A 25271-nucleotide genomic window follows, 5' to 3' on the forward strand; every position below is an offset into this window, starting at 1 on the left:
GACTTCTGCAAAGCATTTGACACACAAAGGAGAGACAACAGCCAATTCAGTAACACTCAGGTATCTTGAGCCTGCATCCACATTGGCCATCCAAGGGAATAAAAAATAACTTGTACTTACCTATATGAGATCAGCATTGAAAACAGGCATTTGAACAGGTCATGTAACTTTGAAAAAGTAAATATTTGAGGGGGCTTTCAGATAAATTCAAGACTTGTTACATAACACTTCCATAAATACCTGGTGCAATACTTAACATCAGAACTAAAAATGAAATATTAGTTTTCAGATGGGGTATGTCACACGCTTGACTTTCAACTAGTGAATTATTTAAAAAGAGGGAAAAAATCAAGAAACAAACACACACACAACCCCCCAAAACCAAAACAACCCTACCAAAACATTAGTCCTATAATTATAAATTCCCTTGTTAGGGACATATGTCAGTACTTCCCTTAGAAATCTCTGTGTTTTCCAGTGCTTAGGAGCTCTGGCTGAAAGGTATCTTTACAAAACTAGGGAACTTTATCAGAGTAAGGAACTCTGTTAAAGGATATAAGATCTAATATCAAGTTCATTAGAAAGTATTTTTGTCTTCTGTGTTCTGTCTTGTTCTGTACCTCCTCCTTGCTTAATGAGGGAAGAATAACTAATTAAAATTCACAAAACATTCACAACTCAACAAACCTGCCACGTATTTCTGTCTGTCAATTTACATTTTTGCAACTAAGTGCAACAGAAAGTCACAGAATGAATTACATTTTGTTAAAATCCAGTGATGTTCTCATAGCCAAAACTAATGAGAAATAACGACAACCTGTCATACATCTGCTTTAAGTAATTAAAAAAGGCTGCTAAATAACACCTAAGGAGTCACTAGAAGCTATCACAGGATTTTACTGTTGCTTCCGAGGCACTCCCCTCTTGATCTTCATGTTCCTTTCTAAAGCTAAATTCTTCCATCACTCTGTAGGAGAGAAGAAGAGATGGGACCAATGAACAGGCCCTAAGGATGTTGACACAGTGTTCAGAGAAGAACGGGCCTCTTCCAAGCCCCAGGGCTTTGGTGATACGGGACTCTGCCGCTGGAGAGAGATGTCGTCTTTGTGTACACATGTGAAGAATACAAAGAATCTGGCTCACAGAGCTGAAACTGAGAGGCAGCAATTCTGAAGGCAGACAAATGGCAGCTGGATTGACAAATGGCATCTGTTCTTCTCTGTTAGCTGCCAGGTAAAATGTCACTCCACTATCTTGTAAGAAAAAACCTGAGGACCCCTTGCAACTTTTGAAAATACTCACCGAGCAGCACAATATTAATTGTCATCAGAAAATTTGACCTGCTGAAGAATGCATTGAAACACATGTGCTAATCAATGCCATAGAGAAACCTGCTTTTTCCTACCAATTTTTCTAGCTGGATGTACCGAAATCTGATCATCTAGCACTGGAACCCTCTCTATATAGTTCAATATATGTCAGATATGTTTTATTAATTTGTACTGCTAGAATAGACATCCAGAAAAAGGTAAAACTTGTGTGTGACTGGTAAATGTCTGATGTAAAAAATGTTAAGAGTATGGTCAATTTGGGGAAGACAAAGAGCTGCAGAGGAAACTGCCAAATAGGAGCTCTGAAGCTGTCACCAAGACAGCTCTGAAACTGCCTCCGTTATCTGAAAACAGTCAAATAGGTAAGGCACACCAGATACTGACATAAGCAAAGAAAACAGAAAAGAAAGATGCCAGTTCCTGAGGGCTACAAGCCACTGAGCCTAAAATTCACAACATGCAAATTGGTAAAGTACAGAATAGAAAACAAATTAAGGAACGTATAAGTGGAATACATGAGAAGAATTCTGCTGTAAATCATAGTTAGGCCTCAAACACCTCCTGGTTTTGATTGGGTTTTTTTGTAGGAACCAGCAGATCCTCAAGAAAAAATGTCCACCTGATACCATCTGATTTCCAAAAGGCAAAAATGAATGGTGTCCCTAGACAAGAATACTGAAGAAATTAAGGGACACCCTCATGTGCTGAGCAACCACTGATGGTAGGAATTCAGGACCTGGAGAGTCCCAGAGGGATCTGCGTGAAAGCTTCTAACATTTACTGTCACAGGATCAGATAGACTACACAACAGGAAAGCAGATTTAAAAGATGAGCTCAAAATGTGTCTGGTTATTCATAGCAGGAGAACTAGATAATTACATTCACAAAGGATGTGCAGAATTACACATACATGAAAAACCAAACCAACACAGAAAAATACATCTCTCCCAGTGTTATAAAATACAAAAACCCATGAGCACTGGCCTATCCGCTTTCCTTCTCTTCTCCAAACTTTGATTAAAGCACAAGCTGTTCTTGAAAGACTGAATTTATCAGACTTTTCAATTGGCTTAACCTTCAACCTTGGCTTAACTGATGAAATATCTTGGGTTTTAAAGGTTGAATTTATCCTTTCAAAATCTGTAGACACTGTATGGAAAAATACTGACAGTAAAAGAAAATATCCTTATTTTAAAATGTTGTTTCGATGGATCTGTGTACAGTGCAGGCTGGACTACTTTAAAGAATGTTACATATAAGCTACTTAAAACATCATTTCACTGAAAGAAATACAAAGAAAGTACATAGGTTTCAGCAAGGAAAAAAGAGAAAACATTAATACTGGCAAGCTTGAGTGTTGCACTTTACTTGAAAAACATATTTTATAGACTTCTGGAAATAAAAAGTGTTTTAAAGCTTTAATTGTCCTGAAAAGGAGTTTTTATCCTTTCTTTGCATATATTGAAATATGAAAACAAAACACAGGGTAAGCAAGTGCAAGGGGGCCTTTTAATCTTCCAATAAAAAACTGTCCTTCTATTTTATGCAATTAATTATTTGCTTTCATTTGGTTTTCTGCACATCCTATGCCTCTCCTCGTGCTCTGAGGACTATCCTCAACTATGCAAGACGCCAAAGGCCTGATGAGATCTCCCTCTGAACACTCCACATGTCATTCACTGACAACCCTGAAGAGGGTATAGTTGCACAGCTCACTGCTCCTTCTTTCCTGAAACTCACTTAGCTTAGAAAACAAAAGATTGACTAATCTGTTTTCTCCTTTGCCTTTTCTTACAGTATTAAAAGTTTAGGACAGAAAACAGAGCATGCAGAGAGTTCTGGATCTCACCTCCTTAGTCTTCCAAGGAAGTTACTTAAATACATTTCTGTGCAATTCACCACTATGTTAAAAACCTACAGATAAAATAACCTAATTATAGTTTCAATCAGGTCAACATCTATCAAGAATTTTAGAATTGCACTATAGACAGAAATTTCTGAGCAAAAAATGTGTGCTCCCAAATGAAAGATATTATTCCACTAATCAAATAGAGCAGCTCTGATCATGAGAGCTGTTCCCACTAACCAGACCTACATTTCAAGCAAATGAAGTCTAAATTACCAGCAGACATGCAGGAATCAACTATGATTAATGAAGGTTAACAGGCAAAGAAAACCCCCTAAGCTGAAACCACATTTTCAAATACAGCCTATCAGACAGCATATTGGTAGGGCTTCTATTATAATTCATGGAACAAACCCTCCTAAGTTAACATGCACTACTTGGAAACAGATAAAAGCATTCCTTAGCTGTCTCTTTACCAGACAGCATTATAAATTACCTGAATTCATTTTTGTGCATTTCAGCTATTTTCTTCTCAAGCTTTTGTGACTGTTTGGGAAAAATCTTAAAGTCGCTGATGTAATTCTCTGGGTGCTCATCAGGATCATAATCACCAAGCTCAGCTGAACAGATCCAAAACACAAAACAAAACAGAAAAATCAAATTGTGGCAATAATTAATAGGGAAACAAGTCAGTAAATGCAGTATAATTCAGGGTTTCCCCTAAATTTCCACACTCAGTAAGAATCCACCATCTCTCAAGAAATGCTTCTTTGTGGAATTTATAATCAACTGAAAAAACAAAATCCTTATAACTGTCACTCTAATCAATGAGTTTCTAGAGAAGTTCAATGCCTTATTAACTACTGCATTAATTAGCAATACTAAACTATTTTCTGTGGCAGAAAAATGCTCTGTAAAACAGAAGCATCAGCGGTGTTCCCCCTTGAGTATCTATTATTCTGGTACCAGGCAGAACTGGAATAATGCACTCCTGATTCTCCCCTTTTTCACATGATTTATCTGCACTGGCATGGATTGGTCCTAATTCTGTTCTAGCAGAGAAACACACACCACAATGTTAGTCAAGGTACCAGTACCTTCTAAAAGATGTGTCACCCAAACCTGACATTTGGTGTTCTAATTTTCTGAACAAGCCTTATTAAATAAGGTCTGGGCTCAGTTTTGGTTTGGATGCACTGCCTTGTAATGCTTTAAGAGCTTTGTTCAACTTAAGGCAGAATAAAGATGAACTTTCACATACATGGTTTCCCTAATCAAACATATTGATGACTGCTCCTCTCTGTACAATTAAAGACATATATCTGAATTTGATCCTGAGGAAATGATGGGGAAAGAGAAAAAAAACCAACAAAAGAACAGGGAAAATAAAATTTCTTTCCACTTGAATTACATCTTCTATTTCTATCAGAGATTCCATCATCCCACAGGTCTTCTTTAACATAAGAAAGGGCACCAAATGAGACTTTCTCTTGCTTAATTCAAATGGAGTAGGCTACATTTCCATTCAGAATTCAGAACAGAGTCTTTCTTTTTTTTGGTAAGTGGAATCTAACACTGATGCCATACTTCTTCACTAAAATGCTAAGTTAACTTATTTCGTTTAAATTTTTTTAAGCTCCACTTCATTGGCTAACTAGCTGAATTATTTACAATGCTTCACAGTGCATGTCAATACAGGGAAACAGTAAAAAAACAACAAAAAGTTACTGCTAGTAGTCACACAAGTTTTGCATTGCTGCTTTGATAGATCCAACATATGAGCGAAGCATTTAAAGAAGCCTTGCTGCTCATACTTACCTTGGACAATACAGGCACCCAAGTAGGCAGCATCAGAAAAGCAGCACAGCAAACGGCCATGGAAAATGTCCCTTTTTATTTGTAGGTACAAGAGGTATCTGAAATATAAATTTAAAAATTAAGAAACAACGTGCTATCTCTTTGTAACGGATTTAATGTATCAGTGTGAAACCAGCTGAGCAACTATTTTGGATCTTTTTCTAGTTATTTTAAATGGCAGAAAAAAAGAGGCAAAACACAACCACAAAGGAAAAATAGAGGAAAATAGATTTTTTCAATGACAGTGAAATAAGAGCAAAAAAAAAAAAATCCACTCAGAAGTGTCATAGAATATGCTTTATTTAAAATATATAGCTATAGCTACAATGTCCACTAATAATGTGAAATAAATTATGGTAATGTAAGCTTGTTTGAGCACTCCTGTTCTCATTACATACAGGTTTACACAAGGAGATCTTTCTCTTGCTGTAGGCAAAACAGCACACTGACCACAATGGAGATATTTTCCTCTGCTGTTTAGTTTTTGGTTTTATTTTGTGGGGTTTTTTTTGGGTTTGTTGTTTTTATGAGGGATTTTATGTGGGTTTTTGTTGGGGTTTTTTTCCTTTTTTTTTTTTTTAATCTTTAAAGGATCCCAGATGAAGTTTGAAGGCAGAAATAATTTCATGAGGCCTAAAGAGCATGGGGCACTTCCCTGGGGGTTACCTCTCCCATTCATCTCTTTCTCAAAAGAAATGGGGAGAAGAAAACAAAACATTCCTTCTAACTGTCCTCTGCCTTCTACTACAGAGGACCTTTATGCTTTATTTCTAATAGCAAGTGGAATGGCACAGCTTCAAGGTCACCACTTTCTCTTCTGCTTCCTCCCCTGCAGAACAGCTTCCCACAGATGGATCAACCCACTGCACAGAAAGTCACCCACGGCTCCTTTTCCAGCACCTAGCAGGTTACAGCCACAGCATTCAGCCACTTCACCCCTCTGGGAAAATAAACTCTTTAAACAGTGCTTCAACTGGACAAAATCTACCATCCAGAGGGCTCTGTCAAGACTCAGTGGCTTCTGCAGACCAACAGACCATTCCTTGACTGCCAGTCCTCTCCAACCTTGAGCAACATACAGCATAGCCTATGAAAATGTGGTTTATGGGTAACACCAATGTCAGACACATTTTGTCCTGGTTACCTGCTTCTATTACCTGCTCATATCATGAGCTTCTGCATCAAGAGCAACCCTGGAAACACTGTCTGAAGGGCAAGAGAAACTATTCTCCTCTCCTTGGACTTACACCGAATACAATAAATGGGATAGAGTTATCAATGAGAAAAGCAATTTTCTCTCATTGTAAACACATCCCTTCACTGCATTAGAAGGTCTACATGAGTTTTGCACTTTTTTCTTCTACTTTGCAGCACCCTTTTTTGCCCCTGTAATCAATGTACAGTAACAGCTCACAAATTCACTTCCATATGTTTGTACTGCTATTCTACAGGTAGATTCCAGAGGAACTACCTGTACAGGAACCACCTGTACCAAAGGCCTCAGTGTGATGAAGTAAAAATTCTTAATCTGCAATGATAGTGTATCAGAAAAGGTACAGTATATTGATGTAAATACCATATATAACTTGGGCAGTTGAGCAAGTTCCTATGCAAAAAATATTTGGTAAGATTTTCCAGGGTGAAAAAATAGGATGCCATTCTCCAGAGTGATCATTAGCTTGAGGCCAAACTGTGTTCAGCTTTTAAGCAGTACCAAAAAAAACCCACCCAAGGTTTCAGAGCATGACTTGTTAGCCAAGCTGTGAGGTCAGCAGATCAACATGTGTCGTTCCTAAGCAAATAGTTTGCTCCTGACCACAATCAAAGATCCTCAGTGTCATTTGCCAACAAAACCAAGCTGTGTCAGGGTCTGTCATAATAGCTGCAGGGAAGAGATGCCATCCAGAGGGACCTTAACAGGCTCAAGAGGCATCTGTGGAAACCTCATGAAGTTCAACAAGGCCAGCTGAAGAGTCCTGCACATGGGTCAGGGCAATACAAAGCAAAAATCCAGGCCAGATGAAGAATGAATTGGGAGCATCCCTGAAGAGAAGGACTTGGGGATGTTGGTGGATGAAAAGCTCAACATGACCCAAGAGTGTGCAATCACAGCCCAGAAAGCCAGCCTTGTGTCAGCCTGCTTCAGAAAAGGTGTGAGCAGCATGTCAAGGGAGGGAATTCTGCCCCTCTGCTCTGGTAAGACCTCATCTGGAGTACTGCATCCACTCTGGGGTCTGCAATACAGGAAAGAGATGGCCTTGTTGGAACAAATCCAGAGAAGCAACCAAACTGATCAGAGGGCTGAAACACCTGTCCTACAAAGACAGGCTGAGATCCCTAAAGCAAGAACAACAGCCTGGAACGGGACTAATACTTTAGAGTTCTTTCAAATGAAGAAGATAAGTGTATTTTCAATTGCAAGTAATTTTTGCAAGTTTTGCCAAAGGCTTGTTAGACTTCCGACTCCTCCTGTAATCCTGATGTAGTAATTTATGCCCCAGGTCAGCAAAAATTTATGAATGTATACCTGACTCCTAAATTCACTAAGGTATTATGTATGTACTTAAACTATATACACTTACAGAAATAACTTGCAAAATAAGATCTAATTTTGCTTCTTCATGTATCCTTCCACCACAGCTGCTTTTTCCCAGCATATCTTTATAACCTGATTTACAGCCATAACTATTCAAGCTTAACAAGAAGCTAGTAAACTTATGCTTCAGTGCTTACACTCACAAATGTCTCTCATTGGAATAACCTCATTTCCATCTATCATCTGTTTGCAATACAGATGACTCAACTTCAGGTCGGCCAAGCCTTTCCTGCCATGCAGATTAAGGGTCAGCAATATCTATTCTTGTTTTTAAGCAGGAATCATGACCCCCAGAGACCATGTTGCTAGCTGCTTAACAGACAATTTATCTATTTTAAGATGTTCAGTGAGGCAAGAAACCTTTCCCACAGCCAAACTTTGTGATTTGGCCACATAGTGTTTTTTTATTTTCTTCAAGTCATTTCACTCAGTTTATTCCCACAGCAATTGTATCTCCCAGTGTTGTTGCACTCTTTACAGCCGACAGATATGGTCACCTCCAGAGATCCAGCAGTTCTTAAAAAACTTTTATCTCAGCATGGTGTCTGCCTCCCTCTTCTTTTCACCGGCGCTGTGTGTACTCAGGTAAAGAGTGGCAGAGGGCAAATGAATGTGTTTACAACACTCCTGGACTGGGCACCCTTCTGGCCAGAGGATTTTTTGATGCATATTATTCTGAATGCCAACTTCACATTTTGTCTTCCCCAGTAGTACACACATCAAGTACTCTGCAGGAGCACTGGTTTTCTGCCAAAGCATATGAATCTCCACTAAACACTAGCTACTGCATTACAAGTATGTAATATCACAAGTAAGAGAACATATTTTCTATGCTTTGCAGAGCCATGAAGTGAAAAAGGCTGAACATGAGACAGCAGTGTGTCCAGGTGGCCAAGAAGGCCAATGGCATCTCAACCTTTATCAAAACAGTGTCCAGAGGGACTAGGGATGTCATTCTCCCTGTGTACTCAGCACAGGTGAGGCCACATCTCCAGTCTTGTGCCAAGTTTTGGGGTCCTCATTTCAAGAAGGACAATGATGTGCTGGAGCGACTCTAGAGAAGGACAAAAAGACTGGTGAAAAAAAGAACTGGAGCACAAGTGCTATAAGGAGCAGCTGCAGGAGCTGAGGTTGTTCAGCCCAGAGAAGAAGAGGCTCAGGGGAGACCTTACCTCTCTCTACAGCTGCCTGAAAGGAGGGTGCAGCCAGGTGGGGCTCAGTCTCTTCTCCCAGGAAACCAGTGACAAGACAAGAGAACACAGGCTTAAGACGCACCAAGGGAGGTTTAGGTTGGACATTAGCAAGAATTTCTTCACAGAATGGGTGATTAGATTTTGGAATGGGCAGCCCAGAGAGGTGGTGAAGTCACTGTCCCTGGAGGTGTTTAAGACAAGGCTGGACGTGGCAGTCAGTGCCATGGTCTACTGAACATGGTGGATTTAAATCATATGTTAGACTCAATGATCTCAGGTATCTTTCCCAACCTAATTGATTTTGTGACAGAAAAATAATTATATTAACTAAAATATATTGCTTACTTATTTGCTAATACTTGAGAAGGATTTTGACATCTTTTAAAATAAGGATAAATCATCACTCTGAAATCGTCAGCTCAGGGTACAGCAGCAGCCAAAAACAAAGCCAAGAGAATGATGGGCATCACTAAGAATGATTTGTGAAAAAAAACAGAGGGGCATTTTGCCACTACTTAAAAGCCTTGAAGTAACCACACCTTGAATGTTTTGCTAGCCCTGGTCCCTGTAGCCTGAGTAGGACATAGCTGAGCTTGATTAATAGAGAAGAACCAAAATGAATGAGAGCACAGAGTCTCCCTTACAGTGCAAGATGGTGACTAAAGTCTCTCTCACTGTAAGAGTGAGTCTTCTGAAATCATGAGGACAGTGGGAAAGGCAATTGCAGAACTGCTACCCACCAAATCCAGCAATACTAGAGCTAGGGGGAAATCTGTGAAATCAGCAAATTGTTTAAGGCAGAGGAAAGAAAGCACCTGATATAGCAGATAGTAAACCAACTTTCTCAGGAGGTTATGAAGAAAAACAGTATTACCAAGTACAAAAAAAAATTTACACAAATATGAGCAAAATATCCAGAAAATAATACTAAAAAGAATACACAAGAATTTGAGTGTTGAAAGTCCTAATATAACAATTAAAAAAACCTTTAGTGAATTTGAATGGGAGATCATCTATTAGTTTCCTTGTTTTTCTGAAACAATAGGAAAGTTCCATTCATGAGAGGATGGCTTAAACCCAGCTCTCCATTTGTCAAACAGATACACATGACAACAAGCATGCCACACTGATGTCAGTACAGCAGTTGCCCTTTTCACCTATCTGATCAGTCATAAACCAAATTCTAGCAGAGGAATTAGGAACTGGGGGCATATCTATCATATGCATAATTTTCATCCAAACACAAGAAAAAGGAAAATTCTACTTCTCTTAAAATACCTAATATCAAAACTAATAGGAATCACCTTGTTAGTTTATTTAAGAAAGTGCATGACTAATTCTGTGTTAACAGACACCTGTAGAAGGAGTCACCCTTCCTGTTCTATGTCTTCTGAAGGATTATAATAATGCTAAGGGCTCAAAACATAATGGAGGTAATGGTACCCCTTATCTCCATTCTGAACCTATGCCCCTCCTATACTGCCAAAATCATGGATACCTAGTAACAAAAAAAAAAAGCCCCAAAACACCCAAAACTATTCCTTTAATAAGAAGTTCTTCATTTTATGCCATAGGGTGGGGGGTGGGAAGGTGACTTTAATAACAGCTTTCAGTAATCTTAAATCTCTGATTTCTGCAGTCAGGATTATGACTGCCACTTGCATCAGCAGGATATGGGTTTGTCCTCCTGGCTTCAGAGGTGATCAGTGCCTACATTACAGTGTATGGTCTTTCCTTGGGAAAAGGGTGATAAATTACCGTCCCAGTGAGTTGCTTCACAGGGCTACAGGGGGAAAAAAAATCTTTATTGTTATATAATAATTAGTTTCACTAATGAGTAAAGCAGACAAAGGATTGGTAAAAGATAAGCTTTGTTTTGGCTCCTGGCTACATAAAAGTCCCACCACAGCACAGGAATAGTCTTTTCTGAAAAACACCATGACCAGACTACATTTTCTCTGCCATTCTGTCTTTTCCTCAGAGGACCACAAGAAGAGCTCTGAATATGTACAAGGTCTCTTACCCCTCAGGCACAATCTCCACTAAAAAAAAAAAAAAAAAAATTACCCTTCTTGGTATTTTTTTCCCCACACTGAATGTTATCTGGAAGCCTGCAGTGTCAAGTGCTCTTACTAACAAAATACTCACTTTTAAGATTTATGCTATTCAATCTGATTGTGACTGCAATACTATTACAACTATAAACTCACTTGGCAATTTCCAAAGTGGCCTTGACAAAGCCAAAATAGGTAAGTGGACTTTCATAGATATCAAAGCACAGCTATGACTGAACACTCCAAGAAGAGCAGAACAGGGTACCAGGAGGAGCAGAGGTATTCCTAAAAGATGTCTGGAACAGGGCTAGCGGCACAGGCCCAGCTTGTATGAATTCACCTTAGAGCTATTAACCTACTGCACAACTCTCCAACCTGCAAATAAATAATTTGAAATTCAGGCATTAACAACCAGATTCATTCAGGCACTAACAACCACTGTCAGCCTCAACTGTCCTCCTACTTCTGGAGGGAAAAGGACCAGATCCTGCCAGCACATGGCAATATCAAGTACAGCTGATTAAGACTGGACTAGACAAACACTGAGTGTGCCACTTTTACATAACCCAAGTCTTTGCCATTTTATATGACTCCTAATTAAACAATTTTTTCATCTGCTTTTCCTGCTACCAAAATACTTGCTACACTGATTTATGACAGACTAGCAATTTAAGAACTGCTTTTTGGATTAGGAAATATGGATTAGAGAAAAAGGGCATGATGAAAGCTAGTTGATATAACCCATCTTTGGTTAATTCCGCCAGCTACTCACCCATGCCCTCCTCCAGAACTGTTTTCTTCTATAACAGTAATAGATTACTGCTGATACAGTACTACCTGTACCATTTTAGAGCATTCCTTTGGGACTTCAAATGACTTTATATTCTTTCATTTTAATTATGCATATACACTAAAATATAGAGATCTGAAGATAAGAGAGCAGGATGCCCTGGGATGTTTTCTTTTATAAGAAATAAAGAACTTTGATTTATTTATTACCTAAACAAGAACACTGAAGATAAAAAACGAAATGGAAACCTGTGCCCAAGTATGCTTTGGATCTATCTCTTCATACTCCCTTGACTGCTCACATCCTATTCATGTACAGCATCTCAGGCTTTCACAGCTGTGGACCCTCTCAGGGCTCTGAGCTATGAACAAGAACAGGAAGAAAGGACACAGAAGAAAATATCTGTGCTTTTCATAGTGTTGGGATGCCGTGCATGCTGCAGATTGAGTGATTTCTGCAGGTAAAACTTTCTTCACAGCAATTTTATATCTTTGCAAGCCATGCCAGCAGAATAACCTTGGGCACTATAGTGAACTACAGAATATCCATTTTTCTGCACACAGTTTGATACATATAACAAAAGAAAACCTCTCCCCATCAAGCTATCATGCTTCCTGGAAAAATAATGAGAATTAACCAAAGAGAATTTTTTTTCTTTTTAGAAAGAAAATTAAGAGAAAAGGAAATTAACAGTAACACCAAAACGGTATGTATTGAAGGCCTCTACCCCCAGTCCTGTCAGGCTACTGTGCAAATGTTGGTTTAAAAAGAAAAGAAACTAAAATTATATTTTACAGGTATGTGTGTCAGGGGACAGGGGAGATGTGAACATCTGGTGTCAAGTTGCTATTGTGTAATTAAAAATTGGCTCTTACTACTCTCATTGGATATGCTCAGTGATGCCTGTTAAATGCTGTTTTCTAAAACTGAAGGACTTTGTCCTGACTTCACACCATGTGTAAGTGATAGACAACCAGGCCTAGAAAGCTAGAGATGTAACATTCACAAAAGCCTGATATCCTCCACATACTACATATGGAGCAGAAGTCAAAGCCTTAGAGATGGCCACAGTTTAAAGAGTGCATTGGGTTTGCATGGACAAGCTTGGGCAACGGTGGGGATACAGGGGTGGCTTCTGTGAGAAGGTGCTGGAGTTTCCTCCGTGTCTGGCAGAGCCAATCCCTGGTGGCTCCAAAAATGGATGTGCTGCTGGCCAAGGCTGGGCAGGTCAGAAATGGTGGTAACAGGTCAGAAATGGTGGTAACACTCCTGTAATAACAGATTCAAGAAAGAATAAAAAGGTTGTTGCACTGATGTAATTGTGGCCAGAGAGCAACAGGGTGAGAACATCAAGAGGAACAACTCTGCAGGCACCAAGGGCAGTGCAGAAGGAGGGGGCAGGAGGTGCTCCCGGCACCAGAGCTGAGATTCCCCTGCAGCCCGTGGGGCAGACAGCCCATGGTGAGGCAGCTGTGCCCCTGCAGCCCATGGAGGCTCACAGGGATACAGAGATCCACTTCTAGCCCATGGACAAGCTCCACACCAGAGAAGGTGGATCCAGCTTTGATGGTGGGGCAACTTTTTACGGTAACAGGCCTTCTAGAGTCAGACGGACTCCATCTCTCTGACAAGGGAAAGAGAATCCTAGCCTATGAGTTGGCAGGGCTGACTGAGAGGACTCCAAACTAGGTTTAAAAAGGGAAGGGGATGAAAACAGGCTCTCCAGAGATGAGCCTAAGGTGGCAAGCCAGAGTCAGTGGTGAAATCAGCAGCCCAGCTGACGTGCAGGTACACTAATGCATGCAGTCAGTGTGAGTGACAAGCTAGAGGAGTTGGAAGCCTTTGTATGGAAGGAAAGCTGTGATGTCACCATCATGGGAACATGGAGTGATGACTTGCATGTCTGGAGTGCTGCAATGGATGGTTACTTGCTCTTCAGAAGAGACAGGCAAGAAAGAGCTGTAGAGGTCAATCTGTATATTAGGGTCCTGGTTCCTCACTCACTGGGGGGGCCCAGATGACTGGAAGCTGGCCAGTGTGGCACCCATCCATAAGAAGGGCTGAAAGGAGGGTCTGGGAAATTACAGGCTGGTCAGCCTGACCTCAATACTTGTCAAGGTTATGGAACAGCTCATCCTGAGCACCATCACATGGCACCTACAGGATGGCCAGGGGATCAGATCCAGCTAGCAGGGGTTTAGCCTGACCAACCTGATCTCTTTTTATGACCAGAGATAAAGATCATACAGTGACCCACCTGGTGAATGAGGAAAAGACTGTGAATCTACATGGATTTCAGTCAAGCCTTTGACACGGTCTCCCACAGCACTCTCCCGGAAAAGCTGGCAGCTCACAGCTTGGACAGGAGCACTCTGTGCTGGGTTAGGAGCAGCTGAGGGAACTGGGTTTGCTTAGCCTGGAGAAGAGGAGGCTCAGGGGAGACCTCATCACTCTCTACAATTATTTGAAAGCAAGGTGCAGCCAGGTGGGGGTCACTCTCTTCTACTAGAAACCAGTGATAGGACAAGAGGAAACAGTCTTAAACTGCACCAGAAGAGGTTAAGGTTGCCCAATTAAAAAGGAAAAATGTACCTTTAGTCTTTCTAAAACGTCTCAAATGTGCAGCCTAAGTGCCCTGCTGTGAAAACTATTTCCAAAAGTAAGGACAGATCTTCTAAATCCATGTTGACACCCATTAAGATGATGAGCTGAGAAGCACTGAAGTGCATTAAGATTTAGGCTTCATTGACAAGTAGGGTTTCAGGTGATCTATCACTACATAAGCAAGAGAGATCAAGGCAACAACCCCCATGGCCTCTGAAGATAACTTGTGAATTACCATCCTAACACCCACCTCGCTGGAGAGAAAACAGTGACCAAGGACCACACATAGAACCCCCCTTCCATAGTGAGAGGCAGAAATATTTTCCACAGAATTTCATCTTGAGCATTAATATTTCAGAGTGCTTTGACATCCAAAGTCAGGCACTGATTTTATTTCAAAAGCATAGTTGTTGTTGTTAATTAAAACAAGAGAAGATGGAAGTAAATGACTGGAAAGGTACAACGTGACTGACAACATTCTTAGTTGTCCTTAGCAGTGTAATAAAATGCAGTGACAGGCAAGGACACAGCATCATCTGTTGCCCAAGGCACTCCTGGCCTCTGAAAACGCTGTGCACTACAGGGGGGTTTTTTCTATTAATATCAGAGACACAGTGATAACTTCAGATAGGTCATTCTCCACATTCATTTTCTGAAAATAGTTTCACATGTTAAACCACAGAATAACTCAAGGATTACAGTCAAGTCCAACTTACAAAACAGAAATGAAGCATCAGTAATCTGAGGGGACAACTCTTTTAATTTTCTTCCTGTAAGTGATGTGTAAATCCTGAATAGTATCTCTAGCCATGTTACACTGGTTTCACAGAAATCAAACCTTTACCCCATAAACACACAGCGTCATGTACTGAATTGAAGATTCTGTTTATATAAGCTATTTCTATTGAAGAGTAAGAAAACCAGTTCTTTTCAGGAACTGTAAGTCTCTCTGATATGTCTAAGATGCTTCATTAAAGATTTATTCCTGTAAAGCTTTTACAAAGACTGCATTGACAATAATCCATATGAGGGACTAACCACAGGGTTAATTAATGTTCTGAACCAAAGAGTGGTATGGCAATGTGACAGAATGTCCTACTGTAACTTAATTTCATTACTCAAATGGGGACCACAGACACCCACCAGATTTCCACCCAGCTGAAGAAGTGAGAGAGCAGCTCTGACATGCATAGGCAAAGGCAGTAATAGAAATGCAAAGCACTGCTACTCTCACTCAGCTGACTGTACATACAGCTGCGAGATTCAGGTGGCTTTTAAGTCAAAGAGTGACAATATTATTAATTTATTTTCAAAACATCTTACACATGATCAAGACACACAGCAAGCAATATAATTGTCAAGTGAACACAGCAGCACTAAAAAAAAAAAAAAAAAAAAATCAAAAAAAAAAAACAAAAAAACAAAACAAAAAAAAACACACCAAGCAAAAATATACCAAGAAACCAACTAGTCCTCAAGGTTTCATGGCTGTCCTCTGTCAAATGCTAACAAACGTTCTTCTGCTTGAATTTCACCAATCATTGCTATTCAAGGAAAAGTAAAATAACTCCAGACAATCTAGAGCATCACCTTGAATCTGACTCTCTATGGTCAAGAAGCAAATTCTCAGAGGTGGGTAATATGACTGCACTCCACTTGCTCATTTTAGGAGCATTTTCTGTATTTTGTTATTGCATGTATGTATATGTAAGACATATGGACAGAGACGGAGAAAAGCTTCCCAAATAACAACATTGGGAAACTATTAAGATGATTAGATACAAAAACATGTTGAATTAATGATATCTTGAATTATTTCTCCTGTTTAAACTCTTAATGGTATTTATTTTTATAAAACACTGTAACACATTTTTCACACAACAACTTGAATTTAAGAATTCATTTGAAATATCCAAGCAGAGAATAAAACATACTCACAGCACAATACACATCAGTGAGCCAATTCTTGGTGCTTTGCATGTCAATAAAACTTATCCTGGGAGGATATCCAAGAAGTTTTAAAAAGTCAATTAATTTCACTCTTGAATGAGAAAAGTCTATACCATCATACTCTGGATCATAAAAGGTAAAATGTTCATCCAAGGACAAACAGTAGCAAATAATGAAAATCCATTGACTTCCTGGTTTACAACCTGTTCACTCAGCTGAACAGTTTCAGTATTTCATCCAAGATAAATAGCTATAACATGAACAAAACATTCCAGCTGTTCTATATAAACTACTAATGTACCATTCAGCAGAACGCAAGCTGTTTCTGAAACTTTCAGTAGAGGCCAGTGACAGTGGGATCACCACATTGCTGAAGTGACTTGTGAGCATGAGCACAGGCAGTGCTCGGGGGGAGAATCAATGAAGAACCTAGGGCAACAAGTGCTGAGGCACTCGGTGCTTCTGCAGCATGCAGCCCACAGTCAGCAGCACGGCCTGCACACTGACAAGGTGGTAAAGCACACGTACAGTCCTGCACAGCTGGTACACAGCTCAAAAGAGCTGTTACTTCCCTACATTTCCCCCCTCCCACCACCCTGCACACTTTTTGGAAAAATGCCCGGAGCAACAGAATATTCACAATGGCCAGTAGGAAGGACAAAGCTTCCATTCATTAAGTACAACTGAGCTGTTGTACAACTCTGCTTTCGCAGCCTAAATGTCAAACTTCCAACAAAAGCAGCAAGAATTCTTACCCTCCAGAGCCAGTGGACTTGAAAAATATAAATATATTGCACCTCTACATCAGTTTGTTAAAGGTCTGTCACTACTTCAAAAAGATTACCCTATTTGTGATCCTAAAGACACACCCAAGAGAAAGTTAAGTGAGACTACACACAGACATTCATAGTTAAAATAGTTAGGGGTGAATTAAACTTCCCAGATTTTTTCAGAAAAAAAAAGGAAAGAAAGAGAGAAAGGAAAAAAGGGAATGAAGGGGTGGGGTGGGGCGGGGCGGGGTGGGGTGGGAAGGGAAGGGAAGATATCCCTTATAGGCAAAGAACCAGTATAAATTTTGCCCAGTCATTTGACCATTGCTTCATTTTTTGAAAGTTCATGTATAATGTAACTACTTGTCTGCATGTTATAGAAAAGTTTCTTTAAACTGCTTTTACAAAAGTCTGTATGTATCCCAGCCAAAAGAAGATGATCACGGTGATCAGTATTGCAAATGTCAGCCTATGCTAGTTTTATCACACATAATCAGAACCCTACCCTACACAACAATCTGCATTTTCTTGAACTTGTTAGCAATGCACATTAAATGTACAGACTAAAAAAAGAACCAAAACCAAACCAAACCAAATAAAACAAATATATACCTGGTGAGCTCTTCTTTAATCTTCAGGGGTTCATGTGGGTAGAATTTTACTCTAAAGCACATGGTATATGGTGGATGGGCTGAAAAAGAAAAGAAAAAGCCTGAGAACAGTAGCAAAAAAACATTGCTTAAGCCACTCTGGAGGAGTGACCTAAAAGAGTCTTATTAATGGTTAGTTTAAGCAGAGATTCAAACAAGAACATTATTATATATGCTTCATTTTGGGGTGTTCTTTTTTTGGCAAATGATAAGCAATGATATACTACAAAATTGAAGAAATCATTCAGTTAATGAAACTAAAGACAATAGAAATATTTCTGTACCCAGTATTTAATAAGATTATAGTACCTAACTCTGAGAAATGGTAAAAATACCAGGCCTGACATACAATCCTTTCAACAGAAAAGAAAGAGGGGAAAAAGAAAGGGGAAATGGGAAAAGGGAAAGGAGAAAGAGGAAATGATCACAACATCAGGAAATATTTCAATTTTGCAATCAGTGCCTCTCAGGCACTTTGATTCAGAGCAAAGTGCAGATCTATAATATTGTAGTTAGTTTTAAAATATTTTGGTCTTTGTATATTCTCAGTCTACACAGTCAATTTTAAATTTCCAAAACCTTGAAGAGATTATTTTTTTACAGCAGGAAAAAGGAAGGTAGAATAAAAGGACAAAAAAATTACAGAGAAAATGGAAGACAATTCCATGAAGGTGAAGTCAATGATTACTTTTTAAAATTGTAAATTATAACAGTAATTAGTAAGCTACCAGAACATTTTACTGTACATCTGCTTAAGCTTACCAGTTCATAGGTAACTTCATATGGTAATTAGTTCAACAATTATGATACTCTTCAAGCTATTCTGGCTGCAGTATTTACCTGTATGCTGCAGTGTTCCAGAAACACGTCTGGATATCACACAGTTCCATATGTTGTAAAACAGCAATAGAAAATAAAAATGCATTAAATCTTTTATTATGGTTGGTATCTTTTGGAAGGCTCAACTCTTCTTGAAGATAAAGGAATATTTTTCTCTTTGAAAACATCTCATTGTACTTATTTTAAGTACAGTCAGCCTCAACAAAAACTTTTAATTTCACATTTTTTCCCTTGTTAAAGTAACTGTTCATTTAGGACACAAGAAGAAATTTCAGAAGGGGTGGGAATGGAAATACGCAAAATACAGAAAAAGAAAAAAAGCAAGTAATCAGCAATAAGTAGAAATTAAGATGAAATTAAGAAAAAAAAAGGCTTAATTGTTCTCTAGAAATGGTTTGAACTTTCACAATTTTCAAATCTGGAGCAGCCCTCTGAAAGCTAGAGAAACACTGTTTTCTGTCTGAGATGTGCTTTTCTGTCTGAGATGTGACTGCAGCATCATCTTGCAGCGACTGGAAACAGTCTGCAAAATAGAAGACATCATTATGTCTTCCCTGCCCTTTAACAGCAAAGTAGAAGGTAAAGTGAATTCACTGTCCCAGAAAGGAAAGCAGCCATGCAGAAACTCACTCAGGAGTCATGTTGCCTGGACAAAGCAAAACTAACCTAAGTCATCTTAAATGGTTCTGTCACTCCTCAACAGCCATTTTAACACTAAGCAAGGGAGGAAAACCTGCACTTCTGGAAAATTTCCCCACTTAAGAAAAGAGACAGAAGAGTCAACCTGTATTCAACAAACAAGAGCTCTTCCTCTGGGGAAAAAGAAAAAAAAGAGGGAAAAAAAGAGGAAAAAATATTTAAATGTTTTTTGCAGATTTAGAATTAGTTTGGAAATAGTGATACAGATATAAGAATAGTGAATGCATGGGTCTTCTGGGCCCTAGCAAATACAAGCCTACTGCAAGACCCCACTGATGTACTGAATTTTACCCAATTTTTGAGATGTAAATTTAAAAAAAATTGAAAATTTGTCTGTGGTAAAAATAAATAAAGAAAAAAGTTATATTAGAAGAGTCCCACTCTGGTAGTATGTGGTAACCACATAAAAGTATCAACTGCCCTATATGCAGAGAGATTAACGTTGAGGAAATGACAGCATACACTGCACCACAAAAACAGCCCACATTCATAGGAAAGGTTAAAGTAGGAAATGTTTTACTTGTAGCAGAGGAACAGCATGTGACAGAAGCACACACCAATGCACAGGACATGCAGGAGATTTGTCAAGGCAGCTTAAAGCCTATTTCGCAAATCTTTTCCTAGACTCAAGCTTCTGTAACAATATCCCTCCTCAGCAGAGCAGCAATACTGTACAAGTCTGCTGCAGCCTCCTAAGACAAGATCCCTTCTCTATTTCTGTGCAAGAATGAAACAAAAACAGCTTTCAATTTGAAATGGTAAAAAGAATATGAACGTATCATCTAATTCATCTCTGGAGATAAGAAGATTCCCTGCAATTACAAAAGGAGATCCTCTTTTTTCTGTTTCTTGTTCTCAGCTGGAAAACCAGCCACAATGAGCTTTTGAATGGGGAGGGAGGGAACTCCCAAAACTATCCACTTTAGTCTCCATCTTAATTTTAAGGTAGATCATAACCCTAATGTTCTTCCAAAGAGACATCTGATGATATGTAAACATTTAGCAAGGCCTTTGTCTTACAGATTTTACCGCACTGGTGAAATGCACATGAGGACTTCATGTTCTCTCTTTGGTTTCTCACAGTGGAATCCAAGATTAAATTTTATCAGCTCAAGAGATGTGACTGTCACAACAGATAATTTTGTAATTCCTTGAAAGTAAAATTACTTTTGACCACTTACATAATAAAGTGGAAACATTAACAACAAACCTTCCCAAAACAGCAGAATTTGCAGAACCACATTTCATCAACACAAAACTAGCAAGCACATAATCAATTTTTAATAGCTATTTCTTATAAGCCTTTTCTTTCAGAGGGTCCTTCATACCTCAGATAAGGAGCAGCTAGCATAACAAAATGCCCAAGGCTCTGTCAGAATTTCCTATCATCAGAGTTCACTTCCTCACTAAAAACCATTCACAATTACAACAATTTCAAAGGATTTTAGTGTGAAGAATAGTATTGACAGCAAATTTCATTGAAGCAGAGCCATTGATTTTATAAGATATATATAATTTATAAGCTATATAATTTATAAGCTATAATTTTATAGCCAGTTTATATGCTAGCCCTTTGTAAGAGGTGAAGGAGAAAGTACAAATAATCATTTAAATTATGTTAAATGCTGAAACCAGTCATGATCTAAACACTCATGAAGGAGCTACACACAGAGCACAGTTTTCCACTTAACTGGTTGTATATTTTTAAAGCTTATTTCGCTTACATTTAACTAAGATACAGTATTCTATGTACATCAAACAGGAAGGATCTCCCTAAAGTATGTCCAAACCTACAACACCATGACCAGAACAAAGAGGGATACAGCAGAAGCCTCCCTTGGTACAAGCATTAGCAAGTAAGGGTCTCACATGTCTCACATGAACTATTTTTAAGCAGTCTACAAAATCCCCCATACATTCATATTACCATTTTCTTAATAGAAAAAGAATCTGAAAAAATAAGCAAATATTTATGTGTGCTGGTTTTGGCTGGGGTAGAGTTAATTTTCTTTGCAGTGGCTGGTATGGGGCTGTGTTTTTGATTTGTGTTGAACACAGGGTTGATAATGCAGGTATGTTTTTCACACTGACACCCTGGTGAGGAGACTAAGAGTGCATAGGAAGTTGGGAGGAGACACGGACAGGACAGATGACCCTAGCTGATCAAAGAAATATGCCAGATGACATGGCATCATGTCCAGTATATATAGTAGGAGAAAGAAAGAGGAAGGGGAGACTTTTGGAGTTATTGTCTTCCCAAGTCACTGTTGCATGTGGTGGGGCCCTGCTGTCCTGGAGATGGCTGAACACCTGCCTGCCCATGGGAAGGGCTGAATGAATCCTTTGTTTTCCTTTGCTTGTGTGTGCTTTTCCTTTCTCTATTAAATTGTCTTTGTCTTAAGCCATGAGTTTTCCAGTTTTTACCCTTGTCTCCCTGATCCTAATTGCTGGAGACTGAGAGAGTGGCTGCATGGGGCTTCGTTGCTGGCTGGGGTTAAACCACAGCTCTATGAAAGATGAAAATAGTTTTTAAAAGCTGTTGAAAAACCTGACTGAAATTTTAAATGTGTCAACCAAAGAGAGAAAGATGGAAAAGTCTCAGCTGACACTTTTTAGAAGGTTTGTTTTTCACAATCTCCTTTCTACCAAGCACAAATGCTACTTTCTGTAGTGCACTGCACTGTCAGTTTTGGGGTTTTTATATTAAACATGAGGTACAGATGGATACTGAAAGCCAAAAGCAGATGTTAAAATTATCTTCATAGTCCTGAGAATGCAACATTACAGAAAAGTCCCTGCATCTCTCCTTGATGTTACATATTCTCTGAACTACAATATCCTACAAAAAGTTAGTGAAATTTAAGAAACAAACAAACAAGCAAGAAAAAACATTATACTCAAATAGTCTTCATGTTCACTAGTTCTGCAAAAGCATCTCTGGGGAACTTTTAAGTCATATGCCATTGTTTCCATATACCTCTCCCCTTTCCAGATGAATCAGCTGTCTATCCATACTCCTTGCTGTGCATCACACAAGATCCTGTGGACAACTTCAGAGCTTCAAAGACACAACATTCTATTCCACAGACAGAAATGTATTGTTGCCAGATTGTGAGATCTGTAGAACCTGATTATACATATAATCTCTCTAGATTATGCCTGAATGATTCATGTAGCCCATGAAAGATGGTACCTACTAAAATGTATACTAGAATAGTCCTACTAGTCAATTTTTTTCTGCTCCAAATGTTTGTCAATATTGAGCTGCATGAATAAACAGACTGAAAAACTTGCTGCTGTGCTGGAGGAAAAGGAAACTCCCCACAAATTGTAGCTGAGCTCAAGAACATTTCTGAAATTTTTCTGCATGTATGCAAGAGCTTCACAGTTCTATGTAAATCTAAGCATTCAACTGAATTTAGAACTTTTTGAGTCATTAGCATTATCATAGAAAATTGTTCATTGCTTCCTGAATTCCTTAATGCAAAGAAATAAAAGGAAACATCCATCTAGTACAGTCACTGTGAGTAGCTTCCAGCCATCATTTCTCCCAGAAGTCATGCATACATAACATATGTGCTATTAACCAGTCACTTCATTGCTTCAGTCTTCAGACTTTCCACCTTCTGCTAACTTCAGTCCTCACTTGTGCCACCTGAGACTGCAATGTTTTGCAACCATCTATCAATAATTCCTTCTTCTGAGTCTAAACCTTTTCCTAGTACACCGAATATTTTTAAATCAGAGTTAACCTTGTTCATTTAGAAATTGTTCAGTTTTCTACATTATTACAGTCTATTTTTAGGAAAAATAAATCAAAGGTTCTTGATGTCAACTTTGTACAAAAGCGTTCTTGAAACCTATAGGAGCATAGTCTTCATGGATTCTACACATATACATTGTATATATCTACACAGTTTTATATTTTTTCCTTAAAGGGTTATTGTAGCAACTAAACCCCTTCTTCTGTGACATAAGAAAAAGTTAACTTACACTGGTATTTTTAAACATAAGTTGCCAATCATATAGTTAATTCAACTTCTGTATCCTAAAACTGAGGCTGGAAACAAAAGTCCTTTGTTAGCATCTCATTCTCTTCGGCTGTTGTTCTTAAGACCTTTTCACCATGATAAGCAACCTCATACTAGCTGCATTTTATTTTGCTTTTTTGGTATGTATTCATTTGTTTTTAGAGTTCTGATTAGGATTCTATCACAAAAGCCACAGAAATCCTCTGATGAGGCCATCAAATCTCTACATCTATGGAATTCATGGACTACCTTCTAGCTAGGCAACATCTATATGCAGGAAAAGTTGCTTTGAATAAGTTAAAACATTCTCAGCACATCTGCTGGCAGAACCCCAGCATGTGTTGCTATGCAAGGTGCACAAGAAGAGTGGCCCTCATGGTTTGCTGGGTAAAAGCAGTGACACAAATGCAGGCCAGAGCACACATTCAGGAAACTGTTCAAGTTTTGGAAGGAAGTGAGAGACTAAGATAATTTACAATTACTACAATTCCTCTGTTCTTCCTTCTTTTCTTCCTTTACTAGCATTGCTGAGGAGCACAACTTAGTTCTAACTTGACATTTTTGAATTTAATTATTACTGGATAGTACTCCAGCTAGCTAAACCAGATATGGAAGTTCACACTGAATATGCCAGTGTGTTGGCATATATACACATGTATGCATATATTGCACTATGGCTGCATTAATGGAAGAATTCCTTGAAAGGTTCCATATGCTGCAGTCAATATCCAGTATTAACTGGTCTGGACATTAGACAATCTCTCAAGCCTCGCCACATTTTAAAGTAAGTACGTTATCTCCCACACAAAAGGCTTCTTGTACTTATGCTTGAAACAGCAATCTGTATACAACTATATACAAGCAATATAAGTGTTCTCCTTCATTTCACAGGGTAGGTAGGAAGGTAATAGCTAAGGCACAACTTCTAATGCGCCACGTCAGTTCTCCAGAATTGCCTAATAAACTTTCTTCTGCTGCTGGATGTAAGCTTCTGAGTACCAAAGCAGTTCTGTTTCCTGAGGAGGTCCTCATTGTTGGACTATTTAATGGAAACCATAGACCAGAAAGGACACTTTCAAAAGAGAATTTAAATGATACATTCCTGTCTTAAAGACATTTTTTTTTAAATACTGATCCTAAGTTCCTCCCACCTGTGGCAGAAAGCTCACCACTTAGCCCACAGTACTTGAGTTTGCCAGACAGTAACAATGATCTCAAGCCAGTGTACTGCATTTCCAAGAAGCAAGGGACAGCAGAAAGAAGGAAACCAGAAAAGACCCAGGAGCATTTGCTCAATTTTTATTGCTATCTCCCAGATTGCAGAAGACTGAAAATGAGAGCTGGCACATACAGATCTTCCAACCAGATCTGTGACCCCATGTCTGCTGGCCTCTGGCTGTAGCCATGAGCAGTCAGAAAAAGCTTTTGATGTGCAGAACACTGTGAGATGGTAAGATCAGGGTAGCATGGAGTTTTTGGGACTCCTTCATGTGCTAACATGAAGAACCTGTTTGTACTGAGAAACAAATCAACCTTATTCTAAATTACTGTATGGAAGCACAAGAAAACCTTCAGTTATTTAAAAATCAGTTTAAAAACATGAGCTTTCAAGACTTACACTTCATTTGCTTGAAGATGGACTTGTTGGGCTCAAGCCAGTGCTAGAAAGACAGAGGAGAGAGCAGAGGTTAATATGGATCACAGTAGACAAAAATAGCCTTGTAAATGTATACGGTACCAAAAAATGAGAAGTGGGAATTTTGTTTCACTCAGACGTACATAAATGAGAAAAGCACCTCCATACTGCAATTGTAGTGTGTAAGTACATACTTGGTATCACCACTGCCTGTAAAACAGATGTAGCTGAGATAGAAATAAGACAGATATTTCAAAGACACATTTAAAGCAGACAGGTTGTAGTCCTCAGCTTCCAGTAGGCATTTTAGTCTCATACTTTCAGTCATTTTTCCAGAAGAATGGTCATATCAGACAGCAGGACTGACTATTCAGAAATTTTAACAGTGTCTCTTCCTTAGTGTTGTCCTCTATGTTTCTTAAAG

The 25271-nt window shown here is 38.9% G+C and overlaps 1 protein-coding gene across 1 annotated transcript in view; it reads right to left on the reverse strand.

Annotated features, from left to right (window-relative positions):
* The window catches only part of FRMD3 (FERM domain containing 3), a 124089-nt gene that overhangs the window by 33427 nt on the left and 65391 nt on the right, over positions 1-25271 (reverse strand). The window contains exons 3-6 of the mRNA XM_063423160.1: positions 24830-24872; positions 17604-17682; positions 4996-5093; positions 3674-3797 (exon numbers count right to left, since the gene is read on the reverse strand). Of these exons, the coding sequence (XP_063279230.1) occupies positions 3674-3797; positions 4996-5093; positions 17604-17682; positions 24830-24872 (344 nt within the window). The remainder of the gene's footprint in view (positions 1-3673; positions 3798-4995; positions 5094-17603; positions 17683-24829; positions 24873-25271) is intronic.

Source organism: Prinia subflava, chromosome Z (assembly GCF_021018805.1).
Source record: "Prinia subflava isolate CZ2003 ecotype Zambia chromosome Z, Cam_Psub_1.2, whole genome shotgun sequence".
Taxonomy (NCBI): domain Eukaryota; kingdom Metazoa; phylum Chordata; class Aves; order Passeriformes; family Cisticolidae; genus Prinia; species Prinia subflava.